General features: G+C 49.2%; 1 protein-coding gene across 5 annotated transcripts in view; it reads left to right on the top strand.

Annotated features, from left to right (window-relative positions):
- The first annotated feature begins 4657 nt into the window (after nucleotides 1–4657).
- Nucleotides 4658–20672, top strand: part of Acox3 (acyl-CoA oxidase 3, pristanoyl) — a 32956-nt gene continuing 16941 nt past the window's right edge. The window contains exons 1-8 of one of the 5 annotated variants that reach the window (XM_021654905.2): nucleotides 4658–4811; nucleotides 5479–5643; nucleotides 9363–9517; nucleotides 9855–10088; nucleotides 10379–10453; nucleotides 10848–10937; nucleotides 12936–13079; nucleotides 15382–15470. In XM_021654905.2, the coding sequence (XP_021510580.1) occupies nucleotides 5628–5643; nucleotides 9363–9517; nucleotides 9855–10088; nucleotides 10379–10453; nucleotides 10848–10937; nucleotides 12936–13079; nucleotides 15382–15470 (803 nt within the window). In that variant the 5' untranslated portion in view covers nucleotides 4658–4811; nucleotides 5479–5627. Of the gene's footprint in view, nucleotides 4812–5129; nucleotides 5282–5475; nucleotides 5644–9362; nucleotides 9518–9854; nucleotides 10089–10378; nucleotides 10454–10847; nucleotides 10938–12935; nucleotides 13080–15381; nucleotides 15471–20672 lie in introns of those variants that run through there. The other 4 variants (XM_021654906.2, XM_021654908.2, XM_021654907.2 and 1 more) reach the window with 4 other exon arrangements.

Below are 20672 nucleotides of genomic sequence, written 5' to 3'. Positions count from 1 at the left end.
TTATTTTGTAATGTACGAACTATTTTGCTTCTACCAACACAAAGGCTAAACATGTAACAGCGATCCCCCACATTGTTCTAACCACCTACATGATGGTACCCACCAGTGTATTTTTAAAATACTTTATGGATTCTGTTACTGTGAAAAACATCATGAACCTGTCACCGTGGATGGACATGGTATTTAAACCATAGTCACTCATATCTGACTCCAGACTAAGCTAACTCTTATTCCTTTTTAAGGTGAAAGGTGTGTGTGTGTGTGTGTGTGTGTGTGTGTGTGTGTTTAATCAGCCCACATATGACAGCATGCCTCTGCTCTGTGTTCCAAAGAGCCAAACCCTCACCCCTCAACCTCACCTCCCAACCTGTTGGCAACACCTATTTGGGCAAAAGTTTCACCTGTTGCTGCTCCTGGGTTTCACTGAGACACTTAGGGAGCCAGGCTAATCCGTGGACACTTTGAAGCAGCTACACAACAATCACAGCTGCTTGCTGCTGAAGCAATTTGCAGCTCCTGAAGGTGACAGTGGAGTGGCAGCAATGACAGCAGAGTAGCAGCAGGGGGACTGCAGGAGTGGCAGAGTGGAGCTGTGGAAGCAGTAGAGGGGTGGCAGGGGCTGGCAGTGGGTGGTAGCAGAGGGCAGCCAGAACGGAAACCAGGACAGTGGGAATAAAGAGAGGGTGTGCAAAGAGCTGAGGCCGAAGGACAGAAGGCTGTGAAGAGCCAGAGAAGGGCTACAGGCTGCCTGAAGAATCCCAGAGATCTGTCAGGACTTGAGAGCCAGGGGACCCAGACACCATACACCCAGGAGCTGTAACACTAGTGCCTTATAAGGCTGTGGAATCCTCACACTCTAGACCTATATAAAAGCTATATTATTTGTCACTGTAGGGCTAAGAGTCCCATAACCTTAAGATGTAACACTAGAGGGCGCAACTTGCTGCTGTTTATGCTGTGTGCTGCCATGAACTCATGGTTAGCGTAAGCTAAGCCATCAAAACCGGACAGCCCTTGAAGAGCTTCCTTTTGCCTCCTCGTGCTCTCTATCCAGTTAGAGCAAAGGACCTCAGCCTGCTGAATGGTAACGCTAACTCATTCAAAGGTGTTTGGCAGTGCTGCAGCAGTCAAAAATCTGTGGTGACCAATGTTAGCTGCAGATGGTCGTGGGGACTGAGGGTACGACCTTGTCCCTGAGAGGCCACCAGCTGGCAGAGGAGGCTGACCACCAGCTGGCAGAAGAGGCTGAGCGAGAAGTCTGTATCCATGAGCCTGGAAAACAAGGTGTGGGGTAGGAGATGCAGAGTCACAGAGAAGCTAGCTGAATGAGAAAACTCAGTGACAAGTGATTTGAAGAGAAATGGTTTGTGCCTTTTTCCAAAAGTCAGACTCCAGAAGACCTGACTGTCCATATAAAGGGCCCAGGAACCAACAAAATAGTTCCCCAGATCACCAAAGCCTTCACAGTGGGGAAAACACGCTAGTGCACATATTTGTTGGTGTTGCCAAAAGTAAAGGGCAAAGTTTTCGACAGAGAATGAATGTTTACAAGAAAAACTTGGCTTGGGGCTGCTGGTATAAAGCTGGCCACCACTCCTCGTTTTAGTTACTATTAGAATATAAAGCGGTCATTTGTCATGTGGGGGTGGGTTTGTTTGTCTGTTTTTAAGTCAGTATCCTTCTGTTACCAAAGTTTCCTGGACCCTGGTAGCCATAACAGGGTGATGTTACCAGGGCCTAGCTGTCCTACCACCTCTACCAAAACAAATCAGGAGACCAAGATTGGTGGATGCTTAAATCAGGGCTTGGGAAAATGATTATAATACTCTTCACAACACACCAAAGCACGGTGCTGGGGGTAAGAGCCGTGGGCAGAGTAAGCAGACACCTGTTCCAGTGGGATAGTTTCCCACAAGAAACCTGCCTGATCTTCTGCCAGGAAACCAGCCCACATCAATTGCATGGCTCTTCCTCTTCCCCAGATGGTGGCTTCTGCGATCCAAACTTTGCTCCAAACCTAAGCCTACAGGTTTCTTAGATCTCTTTCATACCCCCCTGTGACATGCAGCAGTGATACATCTATAATCCCTAGTTCACACTTTTTTTTTTTCTCTTCGAGACAGGATCTCCCTATGTAGCTCCAACTGGCTTGAACTCACTCCATGGACCATGCTGGCCTCAAACTCAAGAGATCTGCCTGCCTCTGTCTCCTGAATGCTAGGCTTAAAGGCTCAGCTTGGGACCATCTTTTCTATGGTCTGATAGCCAAACATGAGGGCACAAATGTCTCTTTAGAATATGTTCGCTCCTAGGGGATGGTGAAACATCTTAGCTGTTAAGAACACGTTCTGCTCTGCTGGGCAGTGGTTGCACACACCTTTAATCTCAGCACTTGGAAAATAGAGGTAGGCAGATCTCCATGTTCTAGGCCAGCCTGGTCTACAGAGTGAGTCACAGGACAGCCAGGACTACACAGAGAAAATTTCTTGAAAAAAAGAAAAAAAAAAAAAAAAAAAAACAACAAAGAACATTTGCTGCTCAATCATGAAGACTGAAGTTCAGATTCCAACACCAATATCTAACAGGTCAAAAACACCAGTATTAGCTCCCAGGATTTGGATGTTGACTCTGGCTTCCATGTCTACTTGCACTCATGTATAGCGCATGAATGAAAATAGCATACCTTCATTCCTGCTAGGCAAATTGCATTTCTACAGAGGCAGGCCGGCCTTAAACTAGTGATCCTCTGGCCTCTGCCTCCTGACTTCTGGGAGTATAGGTGTTTTGTCACATCATTTTTTAGGTCCTATTTCACTGCAGCTTGTCACAAAAGCATAAAAGAGACCTAAGAAACCTGTAGGCTTAGGTTTAGAGCAAAGTTTGAAACCCAGAAGTCACAGCCTGGGGAAGAAGAAGAGTCATCCAATTGATGTGAGCTGGTGTCCTGACAGAAGATCACGCAGGTTTCTTATGGGAAACAATCCCACTGAAGCGGGTGTCTGTTTACTAGGCCCATGGCTTTTCCCCCAGTACCACACAGTCCATCTCCCCTCTCAACCCCACTCCAGGCTTTCTCTCTCCACCTACTGAGTCCTGCCACATGGTCTTTGGTTCTTCAAACAAGCCAGAGCCACCCCAGCCGTAAGGTCTTTCCTCTGGTTTGTACAGTTCCAGACATTCTCTCCCATTAAGAGTCGGCTAGACTGTCCCTCTCCAGGCAGGGCTCCCCACACCAATGAGACACCTCCCAGACATTTCTCCCCCTGTTGTGCTGTGTCTTCTTACACCCATTTTGTTTGTTTCCAGCCCCCTTCCTCTAGAAAGGGCACCAATAACTTGCAGCACTATGAGTCCTAGAGTCCTTTGTGGCTCATGGGAGGTCCCTGCTTGGTGATAGGAGACACTGAGACAACTGTGCAGTAGGCGGAAAAGATGTATTTGTTGTTGGTTTACCTGATTACATTTCTTCCTCTCTCACTTCTCTCTCTCTCTCTTCTCTCTCTCTCTGTTTTAATGGTGGGAACAATTCCATTCTCTAGGCTGCCCTCTAATATTTAAATACTAAAATTTATTTGAGCATCAAATATCTAAATGTTTGCTTTAATATTATTTAAATATCAAACGTTCTACTTTAAATATTGTTATTGTGTGTGTGTAATGTTTGTGTGTGTGTGCAGGCACAAACGTACCCGGAATGCTCCTGAAGGTTGGAGGACCTCTTTCAGGAATTAGTCCTCTCCACCACCACTGACACCTGTTAACTGCAAGTCTGTTCTGAGTCAGGGCCAGAATGGCGACATTGCTGAGTACAAAGTAGTTATGCATTAGGCAGGAAGCTCCCAGCCTCAGCCGACAGCGGCAGAGTCCACTTGTGTCTGGTCCCAACGCCCTAAACCTGTCTCTGAAACGGAATACAGTATCTTTCTCTTCTCCTGATTGCACTATTTATCATTTAGTCCCTTTCAAAGGAAACCGGGCTTCCTCTGGTACACAAACCAAGTCTCATTTGGTTCTGTCTCTGTAAATTTCATGAATGTGAGACCTGAATTTCATATATGCTTCGATCTCCACCCTGCCCCCAGCAGACCCTGGGGCAAGATCCTGGTGTACAGCAGATACCAAGAGACAGAAGAGAGGACCTGTGAGGCAGAAAAAGAAAAGCGAGTACAGTGAGGCTGGAGTTGTGAGCTGGTTAATGCTGCGATCCCGCGGCTGGAACACAATGATGAAAGCCGGCCAGCAGTTGCTCCCTCAGAAACTCCCAGCCAGGAATGCTGAGAAGTTCCGCAGTGACTTAGCGAATCTGCCAATCAGAGCACTATTCTACGAGTTCCTGGCAAGGAGGCCTCCCGGGAAAAATAGAATCAATTCTGGGTAAAGTGCACCTTAAAGGAGCCGCGGTCCCCCTCTCCCGGGAGTGCCAAAGGCCTGGACCAAAACAGGACTGCTCTGCCCTGGGCCGAAGGTGGTTTCTGAATAGGCCCGAGGGCTCTGACCAGGCCGAAGGCAACCGGGACGAAATCCTTTAACTCTAAACCCGGAATAGCATCGGAGCTCAGAACCTTGTCTCAGATCATCTCCACCCTCGGACGTGGGACGTGTTCGCATTTCCCTCGCGGCTCGGAATGATGACGCAAGGCTTCAGCCAGCTGCTACTGGAGCCCGGGGAAAGATGACGTCACGTTTCGGGGTGGGGACCGGGCGGGCACCACAAGTCCGCCCTGCCCTCAGACAACAAGGTACACCTGATCAAAAGTGTGTTCCGGACGCTGGCGCGACCTGGGCCCCGGACCTCAAGCTGGATCCGGGAGGTAAGGACATGCAGGGCCCGGGAGGTTCCAGGCAGGACAGGTTTTGCGGAAGCACAGGCTAGGGCGACTGCTGGAGTTTGCACTCTGCCCCAGGTCATACTCTCTAGCTGAATGCAGACTCTAGAGGTATTCCAGGGCGGACTTTGACAAAGTTAGCTGTAGATTGCATGTTTGTCCTTGGACTGTACCCTACTGGGCCCGGGCAGGATACTATTTTTATACTTCTCCTCAAGTGCTTTGAACTCTGGACCTTATGAATTCTTAGGAAGTGCTTTACCACTGATCTACACCTGATGCCTTAATTCTCCATAAGGATCTCAGTTGCCCAGGCTGGTTTTGAACTCGATCCTCCTGACTCAGTCTTGGCAATAGTCAGGACCGTTATTCCCAGCATAACACTGATTTTTTTTTTTAAAGTGGAGACTAGGAAGAGGAAACAGAGAGGAACAGACTGGTGAATGAAGGTCGAGGTATCTGCTACTTTGTTGTAAGACTGAAGCCGAGAGGAAAGCCTTACCTTAAGGCCAGGTGTTAACAATCTCGGAAAGTTTCAGTCTGATAATGTGATGTGCAGTGTTAGTGTCTGTATTGATTGGTCTGGTCTGTTGGGGATGTTCAGAGCAAAACTACAGCCTCATAATTTTTTACTTTATTTTATTTTAAGTAGAGGAGAAGACTGGAGGAAAGTTGTGTTGGAACAATGGTAAGGAAGGTAGCTGCCATTTACCTCAGGAAGCATCATGAGGGCCTGATTTGAGTCCCGGGAACCCTCGTGGCAGACACTGCACACAGTCATCATTGCTTCTGAGAAACAGCATGGCAAAGCCACTCGGTAAGTTCACCGGACTGGGAAACCGTATTACTGAGATCGGAGTCAAGGCAGCTTGGCTCTCTGGGCTGTGTTTGTAACAACTGTACCATGTTGTGGTTGGGTTGGTGACCTCGGGTGGCATAGGACCTTCGGGAGCCGGTGAGGATCTGATATCAAAACCAAAGCACTTTGCTCCTTTGCCACAGAAGTTTTTAATGAGGAAGAAATCCACTTTCTCTTGATATCTGTGATGGCCTGAATCAGTCAGGGAAAAGAACTGATAGAATGAATACATACATGTATACATTATATGTGTGTGTGGTGTGTGTGTTTGTATGTGTGTGTGATTTGCTAGGTTGGCTTACAGGCTGTGGCCTAAGTAGTATAACGACGGCTGTCTCACTCTTGAAAGGCGAGAATCCAATAGTTGCTCTGTCCATGACACTGGATGTCTCATTAGTCCCAGTTTGGGGCTGTAGCCCTGGGGGAGTGCCTGGTCTTCAGTCTACGTTTTAATCCTGAAAACACTGGTTCTGATACTGAGAGGAATGCGTCAGCTACAGAATAGATGGACTTGCTGGTGAACTCAAGAGCAAGCAGGTCAAAAGCAAAGTGTTCTTTTACGTTCTACTATCTTAGTGTGTGAGGTGTGCCACCAAAAGGGGTTTTTTCTGCTTCAGATGATCTGAACAAGATAATCTTTCAGAGGAATGACCACAGGCTTCTGTTTTAGTTGACTGTAGGTACATTCAAGCAGACAACCAAGATTAGCCATCACACACCTTATCCACGAAGATTTTGTAAATACAAGTTAACAGAGATTGGCTTCTCCATCCTCTTCTAATAGTTTGATACGTCTAGCTTGTACCTATACATCTGTGCCAGGGGGAGATAATTTTGGTGTGTGTGAGAACCTTGCCTTTTCACAGAGCTACCCACAGTTGTTAAAAAGACTGTTTCTTCTCAGTGAATTATTGTGGCATGCTAATCAAGAAGTGAATGACAACATGGACAAGGGTTGCTTTTTTTTTGGTCAGGGTCTCCTGTAGCTCAGACTGGTCTTGGTCTCACTAGGTCACCAAGGCTGGCCTTTGGTGCCTGATCCTCCTGCCTCTGCCTCAGAAATGATTATGGGTGTACAGCCCATGCCTGGTATAGAAGATATGAATATATATATATAATATATATATGTTTATTTTGTATGTGTGTTTACCTGTATGTATGTATATGACTGTGTGGGTATAGTGCCTACAGAGGCCGGGGGATGGTGTCACGTCCTCTGGAACTGGAGTTGTAAGCTGCTGTGTGGATACGGGGAACCAAACCTAGAGCAGCCAGTGATCTTAACCACTGAGCCATCTCTCCAGCCCCGTACATACATAGCCTTCACTGCTCATCGCTGACGACGATTTTGTTAGTTGTTGACCCCATCTGCCATCCATTAGCTCCTGGCTGCTTTTGCCAGAAGGCTGATTACATCAGGTAGCTCATTTTGACCTTGAAGGTGTTCCCAGTGCTATTAATTAAATTAGTTTCTCCTCTCACAGCTGCCAAAATCTTGGCTATCTGTCTACAGTGGTGGTTTGCAGCCTTCCTAATGCTTTGACTCTCTAATACAGTTCCTCATGTTGTGGTGACCCTCAGCCATAAAATTAATTCATAACTGTAATTTTGCTGCTGTTATGAATTGTAATGTAGATGTCTGTTTTCTGGTGGTCTGGTGCTGAAAGGGTTGTTTGACCCTCAAAGGGTTGGTGACCCACGGGTTGAGAACCACTGGTATACAGGATGGTTTTTCGTAAACTGGGTAGGATTGTTAGAAACCGTTCCTACTTGCAGTGTAGTCAGTTATAATTGTCTGCATTAGAGGCAATGTGTTAGAAGCAAGAATATGTAGCAAGCAGAAGTGCCTAGCACTGTGTTCCTGAGGGGGGAAAGAGCTTGTGAAAGCTAGTCACTGTCTCTGGCCTTGCTCTCAGAGCCTTCTGACCACTCACAAGTCGTATGACTGTCTCAAACCCAGTAGCAGGCATCTGTGTCTCTATCCTTAGTTGCTAGCTTCATTGTTTGTTTAAATATCAAGTGTGTGTGTGTATGTATGTATCTGTATGCTTGCATGTATGTTTATGTACCACATGTGTGCAGAAGCCCAAGGAGGTGAGAAGAAGTTTTAGATCCCCTGGAACTGGAGACAGTTGTAAACCAATACGTGGGTGCTAGAAACCGAATGAGAACAGTAAGCACTTTTAAACCCTGGGCCATCACTCTGGCGCTGGCTTCCGTGTTTTAACCTGTACATTCTTTTTTAACCTTATGTCCTTTTCCATTGTAGCATATGTGGGTAACTGGTAGTTTTCTCCATGGTCCTTTTCCCTTACTGCCTCCGTGAGCGTCTGTGTATTCCTGTAGTGCCTCTGCTTTGTAACGGGTCCTAGTGTCCCCCTCTGTCTCGTCATCAGCATCTGGACTTTTTCTTTTTTTGGGGGAGCAGATGATAGAAGTTTTTCAGTCCCATAAGCCTCTACAAGGACATAGTTCCTGGATCCCTTCCCTTGCCTCTGCTTTTGGCCCTTGCTCTCACCTTCCACCTTCCTCTGGCCTTGGATTTAGTGGCTCACGTTTCTGTGGGGACAGCCTGCCTGGCTCAGAGTTGAGGAGGGTCTTGAAGGACTTGCTCTGCAGAGAGCACACAGTCAGCTATGCTATGTGCTTTCCTACCTGCTTTCCCTGATGCGTAGGAAAAACATCGCCAGGGCTGGATGGGTCAGTGGTTAAAAGCACTGGCTGCTCTCCAGAGAACCAGGTTCAATGTCCAGCACCCACATGGTAGCTCACAACTCTTTGTAATTACTCTAGTTACTCTAAAGGATTAGTTACTGTAAAGGACTGTAGTTACTCTACTGTAACTACTGTACTCTAGTTACTCTAAAGGATCTGACATTCTCACATAGACATATGCAGGCAAAGCACCGATGCACATAAATAAATGTAAAAGCAAAAAAAACCAAACAACCGCCAGCACTGTGACTACAACGCAGAGTTTAGCCCTAGACTATTTCAGCAGTTACGTCAGTGGATTCCAAAGGTCTTCGGGTCTCCTTGCTTGGGTTTGGCGTTCAGATTCTTGTTGGCCAGAGCCTAGGCCCTTTGCCTCTATGCCATAATGAATCAGATCCCTGGAAGAGGACCCAGTTTATCTTGAGGATTCCAGAACAGCCCTTTAGTGAAAAGGACTTACCTGTTCTGTGGGTGGGATGCCTGAGTGTTCCAGTACAGGAACCTAGAGTCACAGCTTCTGTGCCCAGTGGCCTGTGTCCAGGAGAGCAGGACACCATGTGTTGTGAGTAGCCAGATTCCTGAGGGGCCAGTTCCGTGCCTCTGGGCCTAGTGATCCAGGAGGAACCTGAATTTCCTGCTCACCAAAGACCACAGTGTTTCCAAGCAGGCAGCTGTAGTAAAAGAGTGAGCCCCAGGCTGGACTGCCCACAAACCACCAGGTCTGTCACAGCCTTGGCCCTCCTTCCCACTGTGTCTGCAGATGGCTCGGCTCTGTCATGTGTCCTTACTGCCTGGTGAGGGGTGCGGTCCAGGAGAGGAGTGCTGCCTCACCCTCCACTAGTGCCTCCATGCTGATGCCTTGCCATCCCTGCTGCTGTTACTTTGGAGCCCCTGGCTTTACTCCTATTCTGACATGGCTGTTGCCAGTGGCATCGTGTAGCAGGTTTGGTTCTCTTGTGCAGGTGACAATACCATGGGATCCGCGGCAGAAGGAAGAGACGGTGCTTTATGGCCAGACACCCCCAAGGGCCCCCTTAGTGCCTACCGAGCAAGAGCCTCCTTCAGCTCCAAGGAGCTGCTGCTCTTCTGGGATGGCCAGGATGTGCTCCACTTCAAGGTAGGTTCACATGGAGCCTGGTGTGTCTTTGATCCCTGACAGAAGTGGCTTTGAAGTTCTGAAGCCCAGTTGACCCTGATGCCTCTGTAGGAAGGGTAGGTCTTGGAACAGTGTACGTCTGTCTCCTCTTACTCCAAGATGGGCCCCAGGATGCCAGAGGAAGGAATGGAAAAGATTCTGAAATTCCCTCTCAGCTGGGATGGGTGTTTTCATCTGGAGGTTTCTAGGTCAAACTAGATCTTAGACAGCCATAGCCCTGACAGAAACCAAATGCGTAGGAGCCCGGGAAACCCCACCTTTGACCGTTAAGTTGGCACTCTGTGCTCTGTGTTTACAGAAAACCATCTTCTCAGCTTTGGAGAATGACCCTCTCTTTGCCCGCTCACATGGGGCTGATCTGCCTCTCGAGAAGCAAAGGGAACTGAATTTTCTTCGCTGCAAGCGGGTCATTGAGTATGGCTTCTTCAACGTTGAGGACCTGCTAAAGAACCCCCTGAAGATTCTAGCATTGATTAGCTGCCTGGGCATGTATGACTGGTCCCTGGCCAACAAATATGTCCTCCACATCTTGGTGAGTGTGTGGCAGAGAGCAGGGAACCCATGTCCACACAGGGCCACATACATCAGACACAAACCACAGCCACATGGCTCCTAAAATATGCAGCATTTAAGATTCAGTGATGCGATCAGATTTTCAGCTTTTGGTGCAAATTTGCACCCATGCATTCTTGGATGAAATATATTTATTCAGAACGTACAGTCCAGTAGGGGGAAGAGTGCATGGGGTAGATGTGAGGTGTGCCTGCCTGGAGCCAGGAGCTGTAGCACCCACCCCTATCCCTGATCTATGTTACATTTCAGATTTTTGGATCCTCAGTTTTCAGTTCTGGTTCTGAGCAGCATCTCAAGTACCTTGAGAAGATCTATAACATGGAGGTAAGTCAGCCATGGTGAGCTGTGAGCCTAGTGCCATAGCCATACTTAGCTGTGGACAGGGCAGGCCACAGGAAAGGCCGGGGGGCCAGGCCCTCCTCATCTGAGTGCTCTCAGGCTGGTGTTTTTCCTTGTCCACCCTGTGTGGCTGTGGACTGCTTTCCTTTCTGACTGAATGCCCTGAGGCCTACTGTGCCTGTTCTAGGCACCTATTCTCAACATAGGTTGCTGACAGCAGGTGGGGATGGTATCCATTGTAGCAGGATGACTCAGTCATATAATCTGGTTACATAAGCCGGGAGAGGTGTGTCTGGGCTTTTCGCTTTAGTCCTTTGAGGATAGGAGTATACACAGGAAGGCACCTCTCACCTGGAGTTGTTTTGTGCTTTGATTTTAGATATTTGGCTGTTTTGCTCTTACCGAGCTAAGTCATGGGAGTAACACCAAGGCCATGCGAACGACAGCTCACTATGATCCAGCCACGCAGGTGGGTTCTCTATTCCCCTGGGCCCCGAGTGGAGCACGTAAAATATTGTAAACAATAAGTAATCAAGAATATTGTCCCCTTACACACTCTCATTAGAGGCCACGGTCAGAGGCTACTGAGGGCATGCCTTGTGCAGAAGCATGAAGCCTTTACCTTCCATGTGGAGCAAATGAGTATGGGGACCTTTAGAAGGTCAGATACTCATGCTTCACGAGGAATCCCAAAGGAGGATAATTCTCCCCAACCCCAACCCCAGGGCCTGCCTTGCCTATATGCCCATAGGCCTTTTGGTGGGCCTGCTCTGCCCACTGCTGCCTAGATCCTCTGCTCCTTGCCACATTTCTGGTATCCTGTGACAACTGTGTGGCTGCCAGTGGTGGGGGCATCAACTGGGCACTGCTCGGTGTGGACGCTGCCCGCTATAGGGAGGCACTCTTAGTTTCTTCTAAGAGTGTGAAGAGACACATTCTTAGCCAAAATACCACAAGAGCAGTCTTTAGGCCATATACTAAAGTTCTTCTCTGAAACTCTTGAGCCAGACTCCCACAGTTCAAGTCACCCTCAGCAACACTGCTCTCCATGTTCCCACTAGGATGACCCATTAAGCCCCACTTTAAGTGTTAAACTGCTTTTCTAATCCAAAGTCCCAAAGGGTTTCATATTCCTCCAAACAGAACCACGGTCAAGTCTGTCTTAGAAATACCCCACTCCTGGTACCATACTTCTCTTTTAGGGTTTTGTTGCTATGAAGAAACACCATGGCCAAGGCAGCTCTTATAAAGCATTTAATTGAGGCCAGCTTACAGTTTCAGAGGTTTAGTCTATTACCATGGCAGTGTGCAGGCAGACATGGTGCTGGAGAAAGAACTGAGAGTTCTACATCTTTATCCACAGGCAGCAGAAGAGACTGTGAGCCACACTGGGTGTAGCTTGAGTATATAAGACTTCCCTCAAAGTCCCCCCCCCCACAAAGTGACACAACTTCCTCCAGCAAGACCGTAACTCCTAATAGTGCCACTCCCTGTGGGCCATGAGTCTATGGGGACCATTCCTATTAATGTCTGTGATGGTCAGTGCCGAATGGGGTGTGGAAGCCCCCTTTCTCCACTTACCTAAGACTGTTTTGCTGCCACCTTCCTTCATGGGCTGTTGGGAGCCTCACCCCTCCCATTAGCTGGGGTGTGATAGAGAGGGTCTGCATGCAAAAAATGAAGCTCAGCGTTCAGCGCTTGCTCACTCTCCATTCATCCACATGGTCAACATGGACTCTGGCCTGGGCTGCTGTATGGTGGAAATGGATTGGTTAGTACCATGCATAGCCAGGGCAGGGACACATGAGAGAGGGACCACCATGCAGGCTGTCATACCTGCAGCACATAGGCCCCCATAGTTTCTTGCCTGCCTCTTGGTCTTTCTGATAACTTGGCCCTGTCTGCTCTCACCATGCTCCAGTGTCTATGGCTTCTACGGGACTTGGTAGGAAGCCTGTGCTGCCTGGTAACAGAGGACAGTTCCCCGGAGGCATACCTTAGGCTGTGGGGCAGACTCAGCAGAGCCAGAAGCTACCACAGACATCCCTGCCTAGTCTATGCCTCACATGTTCATTCCCAAAGTTCCTTTCCAGGGGATGATGCTGTCAGTGGGGGCCCACACATTCAAAACAGCAGAAGGAAAGCAGACACCACACATTAGCCCTCAGAAGGGCCTGTGGCAAGAAGTAAAAGAGACCTTTATTGGCAGTGTGGCCAGTGTCAGCTTTTATGGGTGAATGCCAGCCAGCAGTTCACTGTGTGAGAGGCCGGGCTTTATTTTCCATCTCCTCTGTAAGGTGACCCTGGAACCAAAATAAAGTCAGCTTGGCCCACACAGGAAATACAATGTTCGGTCCATTTTTACCGTTGGCTCAGAGGCTCGGAGCAGAGGAGTCAGCCTGCTTGGAGGGAAATCCATTCTCCAGGCTCAGCTGTTATTATAAGGCCGCCGATCTCCCCTTCACAGGAATTCATCTTACATTCCCCGGATTTCGAGGCTGCAAAATTTTGGGTGGGCAACATGGGCAAGACGGCAACTCATGCGGTGGTGTTTGCTCAGCTGTACATGCCAGATGGCGAGTGCCATGGGCTGCATTCCTTCGTGGTGCAGGTAAGACCTGGTTGGGTCCAGCTCGGGTAGACGGTCTCCTGTAGCCGCATGCACGGTGTCATCAGGCAGACTGTTGTGGGAGACGTCCATGCTGACATTTGGCCTCCTGCAGCGCACCTCACAGGGATTCGGTGCTGCTGGAGTCCCTGTGAGCGATGCTAAAAGCACCCAGCAGGCTGAGGCAGGATTGTGAGTTTGAAGCAAAAAAGGCCTGGGTAGTAGATTCTGTCTCAAAAATCAAAATCAAGAACGGCTGCAAGAGAACCTCCACAGCACCTCACCATCCCCCTCCAGCAGAATGCCCGTGCTCAGGGAACCTCAGTGACGCCTTACCAACGCTCTCCAACTGAGCGCCCGTAAGCACGGCACAGCCCGTGCTACCCTGAGGGTTGGCAGTCTTGGACACATCCTGGGCAGTGGACAGGTGAATTTGGGCATTAATATTTATGAGCTTAGCATGGTCTTAGCTAGTTTTTCTTTTTTGCTCTGGAATTCTTTTCAGATGAACTGGAAACTGCCACTAGTCATATTTATTTTATGTGTCTGTGTACAGAGTACTTGAATATATGTCTGTGCACCACATACATGCATTCTCTGTGGAGTCCAGAAGAGGGCGTCAGCATCCTAGAACGGGAAGTACAGCTGGTTGTGAGTGCCCTGATGTGGGTGCCCGGAACCAAACCTTCATTCTCTGCAAGAACTACTGAGCCATCCTGCCAGGCCCCGCTTACGGGTTTTTTTGTTTGATTATTTGAAAACTGCCAACTGTTTTTGCCCTATTGGTTGCTCCTCCTGTGTTAGCTTTCTGCTGCTGTGACAAAACCCCTAAGAAAATAACCTCAAAGGAGGAAAGATTTCTTCTAGCACAGTGTCTGAAGTGTCATTCCACGGTCTCCAGGCCCTGGTGCTGCTGCCAGCTTGTGGCAGCCCAGGTGCCCTGGCAGTAGTATGTCGCTGAGTAAGCTGTCTGCGGGCAGAATGAGAAGAAACAGGAGTTGGCCAGGGTCTCAGTAGTCTCTTAAAGGACACATTCTCAATGGCCGGATTTCTAGCCACTGTGTCCAACCACCGCACAGCACTGTGGGCTGAGGCCCAAACCATTTACCTTCGGGGACCAGGATCCAAACCTTGGCACTTCATGGTCATCTCCACTATCTCTCCAACTATCTGGCTTTTATGGCATTTGGTTCATAAAGTTTAAAAGAAGTTTACATCTAAATCTTTACTGAGCTTTACTGAAAGGTTATAGGAAATTACAAGATGCCTTACGGTTGAGCTTTAGCCTTAATATTATATATATCGAAGTTCAATAAAACCAGATGCACAAAATAAAATAAAAGACAAATAGCTCTAAGTCCCAAATGCCTAGATTCAGCCAACCCACCCTCCCTCTCTCCCGGTTTTCTTCCCTTGGTTCTGGGGTTTGGACCCAAGGTCTCCCACACGCTAAGCCCATGCTGTACCCTGGTCTGTACTGTCAGCCCCCAGATGTCTCCGCCTCATACTGTGCGTCAACAGAGCCTGTGACCCAGAACAACAGCGTTTCTAGACATTGGCCCCATCCCCATGAGGGGAAGGGAGACCGTGGGGCCCCTGCTTTAAGCTTGTCAGTCCTGCTTCAGGTGGAATGAAACCTGGCTCTTCACAGCACCCCTGGGTCAGGAGTCTGTAGCCTGCCATAAATGCCATACAACGCTTAGTGAACACCTACTGGGGAAGATGGGCTTGGCCATGCCATGCTTCATCTGGCTGTTCCTTCTCACAGCACTTATCTTAGTGCACAGCCATTTTATCACGGCACTGGAATCCCACTGCGGGTCCCCTGTCTGAGATGTGAACAGGATCTCTCCACATCCCGAAACAGTGTGGGTGCCCACCCTGCCCCTTAACTGAGGTAGTGATGCATCATAGCTAGGACTAAGACGGGAGAGGTGCTGGCCTCTAAAGCTGGAGTCAGGAAGCAGTGTGCTTCACCCAGGAAGCTCCCACCAGGCTGCTCCAGCTCCTGGCTTCCTTCACTGGCAGCCGTGTCCATGCTGCCTCTCTGTGACTCTGTCCCCCTTTTGTAAGGACTCTTAACCATTGGATTTATGGCACACCCAGGGATCCAAGTGATCTTGTGTTGAGGCCTGTGCTCCTTATAGCTGCGGAGCCCCTATTTCTAGCCCTAGAAATATCATTCCATGGGACCCAGTATGACCCAGAGCTGTTCAGTCACCCCTGTCAGTGCTCGGCTTGTCTGGGCATGGCTTCTTGTCTGCTGAAAGACTAACCAGCCGTTATTCCTTGGGGCTTTTTGCAGATTCGGGACCCGAAGACCCTGCTTCCCATGCCAGGGGTAATGGTTGGTGACATGGGGAAGAAGCTGGGGCAGAATGGCCTGGATAATGGGTGAGTGTCCCTGGCCTCATCAGGCAATTGCTACCTCCCTGGGGCTCCTACATCCTACCTCCCTGTGATTGCTCCCAAACCACAGGCTGGAGAGGGCTACCAGTGCCACACTCACTCAGGAGTGCAGGGATGTTCAGGTCCTGGCTTGGATATGGTAGGTACCAACACTGAACTTCTTTAAACAGCAGCCGTGACCTGCATGGTCTCAGCTCCCAGAGGTCCACCTTGCCTTAGAGCTCCGTGGGTCAGCGTCTCAGAGTGTGACTGTCCTAGCTCTCAGGTCAGACTAAGGCTGCCCCTTGCTTCCTGGAGAGACCTCAGGCTTGGACGGTGCCCAATTATGGAGGACCTTCCTTCTGTAGGGTCTCTTGGCCATTGGCCTTAGTTATCCATTGTGGAATCTTCCATGATATTTGCTTAGAGTCCCCAAGGCAGTAATAGCAAAGTAATAGCGGAGCATGCGATGGTCTGGTCAACAAGATGCTTTAATCCTAGTGCCGTTCGGAATCAGGGTTCTCTTGTAGCAGTGTACACTGAGTACTTAGACGGGGTTGAAGACCTTGGGCTGGATGGAGCCTGGAAGGGCCTCAGCTTACCCAAGATGAGGCCCTCTGGTCAGTAGGGCACCTGGATGGTCTGAGGTTTATAGTGTTCCTCATGGAAGAACAGTGATGAAGCCAGCTCCTCAGGGGTCTCGGTGTTTCTGAACATCTGTCTTGGAGACCCAGGTTGGCAGCAGCTGCGTGGCATCCAGCAGGGTAGGACTCACTGTCCTCTCTATCATTTCCTAGTCTAGTTTTCATGCCTAGCCCTCAAGCACCCGGCTGAGCAGCCCAGGTGGACTTCTGCCTTCCCCTGGGTCAGTGCATACAGGCCCCACCCAGCTCCAGGACACCTGGCCTAGTGCACTTAGGCCCCTCTCATCCAACAAGATAACTAATGACTGTCAAGGAGGCCAAAATAGCGGTCCCCAAGCATTTTGGCCTATGCTATGTTATGTATGTTTACCTGCCTCAGTTCTGTGTGTGTTTGGGCTTTTAAAGTCACCTTGAGCAACTCTCAGGTAGCCGCTGAAAGTAGCCACCTCCAGAGAGAGAATCCTGACCAGGGCTACAGGCTTCCCAATAGATACTCTCCTGTCTTCCCATCACCAGATGGCTAGGGCAGGGCCTGGGAAGGCTGAGGCATCCTGAGTCTGCAGACCAGCAGCAGACAGCATGGAGGTGGCTGCAAGTACCAGTACCTAGCATCCTGAGCTTAAGGAGAATGATCAGGGCTCAGAAATCACAGGGCTGCCATCCCCTCTATCGAGGGTTCAGTGTGCAGCCTGGCAGGTACTTGTGCTGGTGGTACATTGTAACTTATGACCAGTGACCCCAGGCCTCTGTTGGCTGCTCCTCCCGATTTACAGATCAGAACTGTTAGAGTAACTTTGGAACATCACAGAGAGCTTGTTTCTGGCCCCATCTCAGCAGCTCCTGATTTTAGAGAATGGGTCCAGTGTCTCCTGGGACGTATCTCACAGTCACCAAGTCAGACATCATAGGAGCCCCAGCACATAGGTGTGGCAAAGACTCGGCTGCGATTTGCCATGGACACACTGTGGGGCAGCCTGAGCAGCTGCTCCAGCAAAGCAGAGGCCAGAACTGTAGTGACCTCCCTATATGTTTGGCCTCCTTGGAAGACACTAAACTGTTGCCTCCTGCCTGCCCTGACCATGGGCCACCAGCAGAGGATGCCAGAGCTCCAGAGCTGAATGCCTGCTTTTAGACTGGGGATCGTTTCTGGGCTGAAGACTGTCATGACCCTCTAGGAATCTAGAGCAGAGTCAGATGCATGGCTCACTTTCAATCAGACATTCTAATAGTGAGGATCTTTCCAGGGGACACTTTGAGCCAAACCCTCAAGGTGCCCATAGTACTTTTCATGATGAGGCTGGGCCATTGGTGCTGGGGAGTCCTCCTTTGACAAGGCTGAGGGGGGAGCCTCAGAATGAGGAATTGCTCCAGGTGGGCCTGGGCTGGGGGTGCTGGAGGAGGCCTCCAGGGAAGGAATTTGCTGGAATTTGCAGCAGGAGACCTGCCCACACCCTCTACACCCTTCCGACACCACACTCACACCGCATGCCCCATGTTACAAACATCTCCCATAGCACTGTCATGTGTCATTCCCCACCATCCTTCCAGTACTGGCCAGGGACACAAGATGACATCATCAGTTGCTAGGCAACTCATAAGCAGGCTGCCAAAATACTAACAATACCCACACTACATGCCCCAAGTCACTGCCCTGTGTCATCCACACATGCTTATAACATTCTCCCCACACCACATGCCTCGTGTCATACAGATAGGGCCCATGTCACTGTCCTGTATTCAGTTACACTCATACACACTCCCCTAACCTCCTCAGCCCCCGTTCATATACCCCATACACAAACGCCTACTTGAACCTCCCCATGCCCACGTCACCACATAACCCAGACCACACACATGTGCACATGGTTTGTGCTACACACACTGTCACACCATCACTCTCTGCCCTACACACATCCCCTGCCCTCTGGAAACCACAATCATAGTGTGCCAGTAGCCTACCAGTTGAATCCAGCTGACTGTTTCTGTGGCTATAAAAGTGACCCAAAGAATTCTTGTGAGATTTGCTATCTTAAACTAGAGTGGAACTTTCATAAACAGATGTGTGTTCAGACTCCTACCTCTGGGCAAAAAAAGGGTGAAGATTTTCCACTTCTTAAAAAGTGTGCTTTCCGTTGACAACATTGTACTTGAAAGGCATTCCTTGGCATTCAAGTAAACCGTTGGAGCACCTCGAGCTTGGCACAGAAACTGGGATTTCTTTAAAATGGGGCATTTGTAGGCATATATCCAAAATATGCTCAAGTATACAACAAGGACATTTGCTCAACCGTGTTCATAGCAGCTTTATTTGTAATAGCCAGAATCTGGAAACAACCCAGATGTCCCTCAACAGAGGAATGGATATAGAAATTGTGGTACATTTACACAATGAAATACTACTCAGCAATTAAAAACAAGGAAATCATGAAATTTGCAGGCAAATGGTGGGAACTAGAAAAGATCGTCCTGAGTGAGGTATCCCAGAAAGACATACACGGTATGTACTCACTTATAAGTAGATATTAGACATATAATATAGGATAAACATGCTAAAATCTGTATACCTAAAGAAGCTAAGCAAGAAGGAGAACCCTGGGTAAGATGATCAATCCTCATTCAGAAAGGCAAATGGGATAGACATCAGAAGATGGAGAAAACGGAACAGGACAGGAGTCTACCACAGAGGGCCTCTGAAAGACTCTACCCAGGAGGGTATCAAAGCAGATGCTGAGACTCATAGCCAAACTTTGGGCAGAGTGCAGGGAACCTTATGAAAGAAGGGGGAGATAGACCTGGAGGGGACAGGAGCTCCACAAGGAGAGAACAGAACCAAAAACTCTGGGCACAGGAGTCTTTTCTGAGACTGATACTCTAGCCAAGGACTATTCATGGAGATAACCTCCAACCCCTGCACAGATGTAGACCATGGCAGCTCAGTCTCCAAGTAGGTGCCCTAGTAAGGGGAACAGGGGCTGTTTCTGGAATGAACTCAGTGTCTGGCTCTTTGATCACCCCCCCCACCCTCCGAGAGGGGAACAGCCTTACCAGACCACAGAGGAAGACAATGCAGCCAGTCCTGATGAGATCTGATAGGCTAGGGTCAGATGGAAGGGAAGGAGAACCTCCCCTATCAATGGACTGTGGGAGGAAAAGAGGGAGAGAGGGAGGAATTGGGAGGGGATGAGGAAGGGGGATACAGCAGGGATACAAAGTGAATAAATTGTAATAAATAAAAATTTTAAAGGGGGCATTGTGTGCAGCGCCTGCAGGCTGGTCACAGGCCAGGTGGTCACCAGGTGTGCTGTGTTCGTCTGCATCCCCAGGGCATCTTAGCCCTGTCACGTGGGTACTGGGAAGAGCCGTGCCTTCCCGGGAAATGGTCTTTGGGGGATTCCATTCTACCTGGCTACCTCTGTTCCTTGTCACTAAGTACCTGAGAGGGACCAGGTGCTGTGGACTTGTAAGAAATATGTGACAGCCCTGACAATCTGCTGGCAGGAAGATGGTTCACTGAGGAACAGGGACAACTGAGTGATTGCTCTGACTAGGGCCACCTATTGGTGTCCCTGAGAGGGGTCTACATTGTGATCCTTGCAGGATGGATAGAAAATCATGTGGACTTCCTTGAGGAGATGGCAGCCTGCCTCACTCTGAGGGAGACCTAGGGTTCTCAGGGAAAAGGCAGGGAGCCCAGGTCAGCTGAGAGCCTGGCCAGGCAGCAGTGCCACAGGATGGTGGTCTTGAGTAGGGTGTGTCTTTCTTGCCTGCTGTTTAGTGAGGGCTCCTCAGGTGGAGTGGGGCTGCCTCCAACCAGCGCCTGAAGGAGCTCAGGTGCAAGTGAGGCGCAGCAGGTGGTCCTACCATCAGCACAGGGGTTGCTGGCAACTGATAAGGTCCTCTGTGTTTGCACAGCATCTTAGCCATCAGACCCACTGCTAGAGGAACTATTGAGATTTTCAGTGCTTTTATTTTGCACGTGATATAGGTTTGTAAACGTGCACAAGCCTCTTCCTTAAACCATTGCAAAATGTCTTGGATTATCAGTGCCCAGTGTTCATAGCAATACCTGGTAGGCCTTTCCCTAGCTGCTCAGGAGAAGCAGATCACTGTTCCCAAACAGTGAGGCTGGAATGAGGACTGGACTGGTCTCACATAGCATTTTAAAACCACCATCTGCTGGGTTTGTTGTTCTTTTTGTTTTTATTTGTTTTGTTATTTTGTTTTTTTGAGACAGGGTTTCTCTGTATAGCCTTGGCTGTCCTAGACTTGCTTTGTAGACCAGGCTACCCTCAAACTATCGAAGATCCTCCTGCCTCTGCTCTCTTGGTGAGCTGGGATTAAAGACGTGCTCCAGCACTCCCAGCTCCATCCGCTGGTTTTACCTCTCTGTGCTGGGGATTCTGGTTTGAGGTTGAAGTTTGAGGACCAGAGAACCAACTACCATTCTCCTGTCAGTGGTTTGTGACCTTTGCTGAGCACAGGCGAGTGGTGGGTGTAAGTTTCTCTTTGCCAGTGACACGAGAACACTTCCTTACCAGGGGACGCAAAAGGGGATGGTCCACAC

This window comes from Meriones unguiculatus, chromosome 12 (genome assembly GCF_030254825.1).
Source record: "Meriones unguiculatus strain TT.TT164.6M chromosome 12, Bangor_MerUng_6.1, whole genome shotgun sequence".
Taxonomy (NCBI): domain Eukaryota; kingdom Metazoa; phylum Chordata; class Mammalia; order Rodentia; family Muridae; genus Meriones; species Meriones unguiculatus.
The sequence above is the reverse complement of the archived record's forward strand: the minus strand, read 5'-3'. Positions and strand labels throughout refer to the sequence as shown.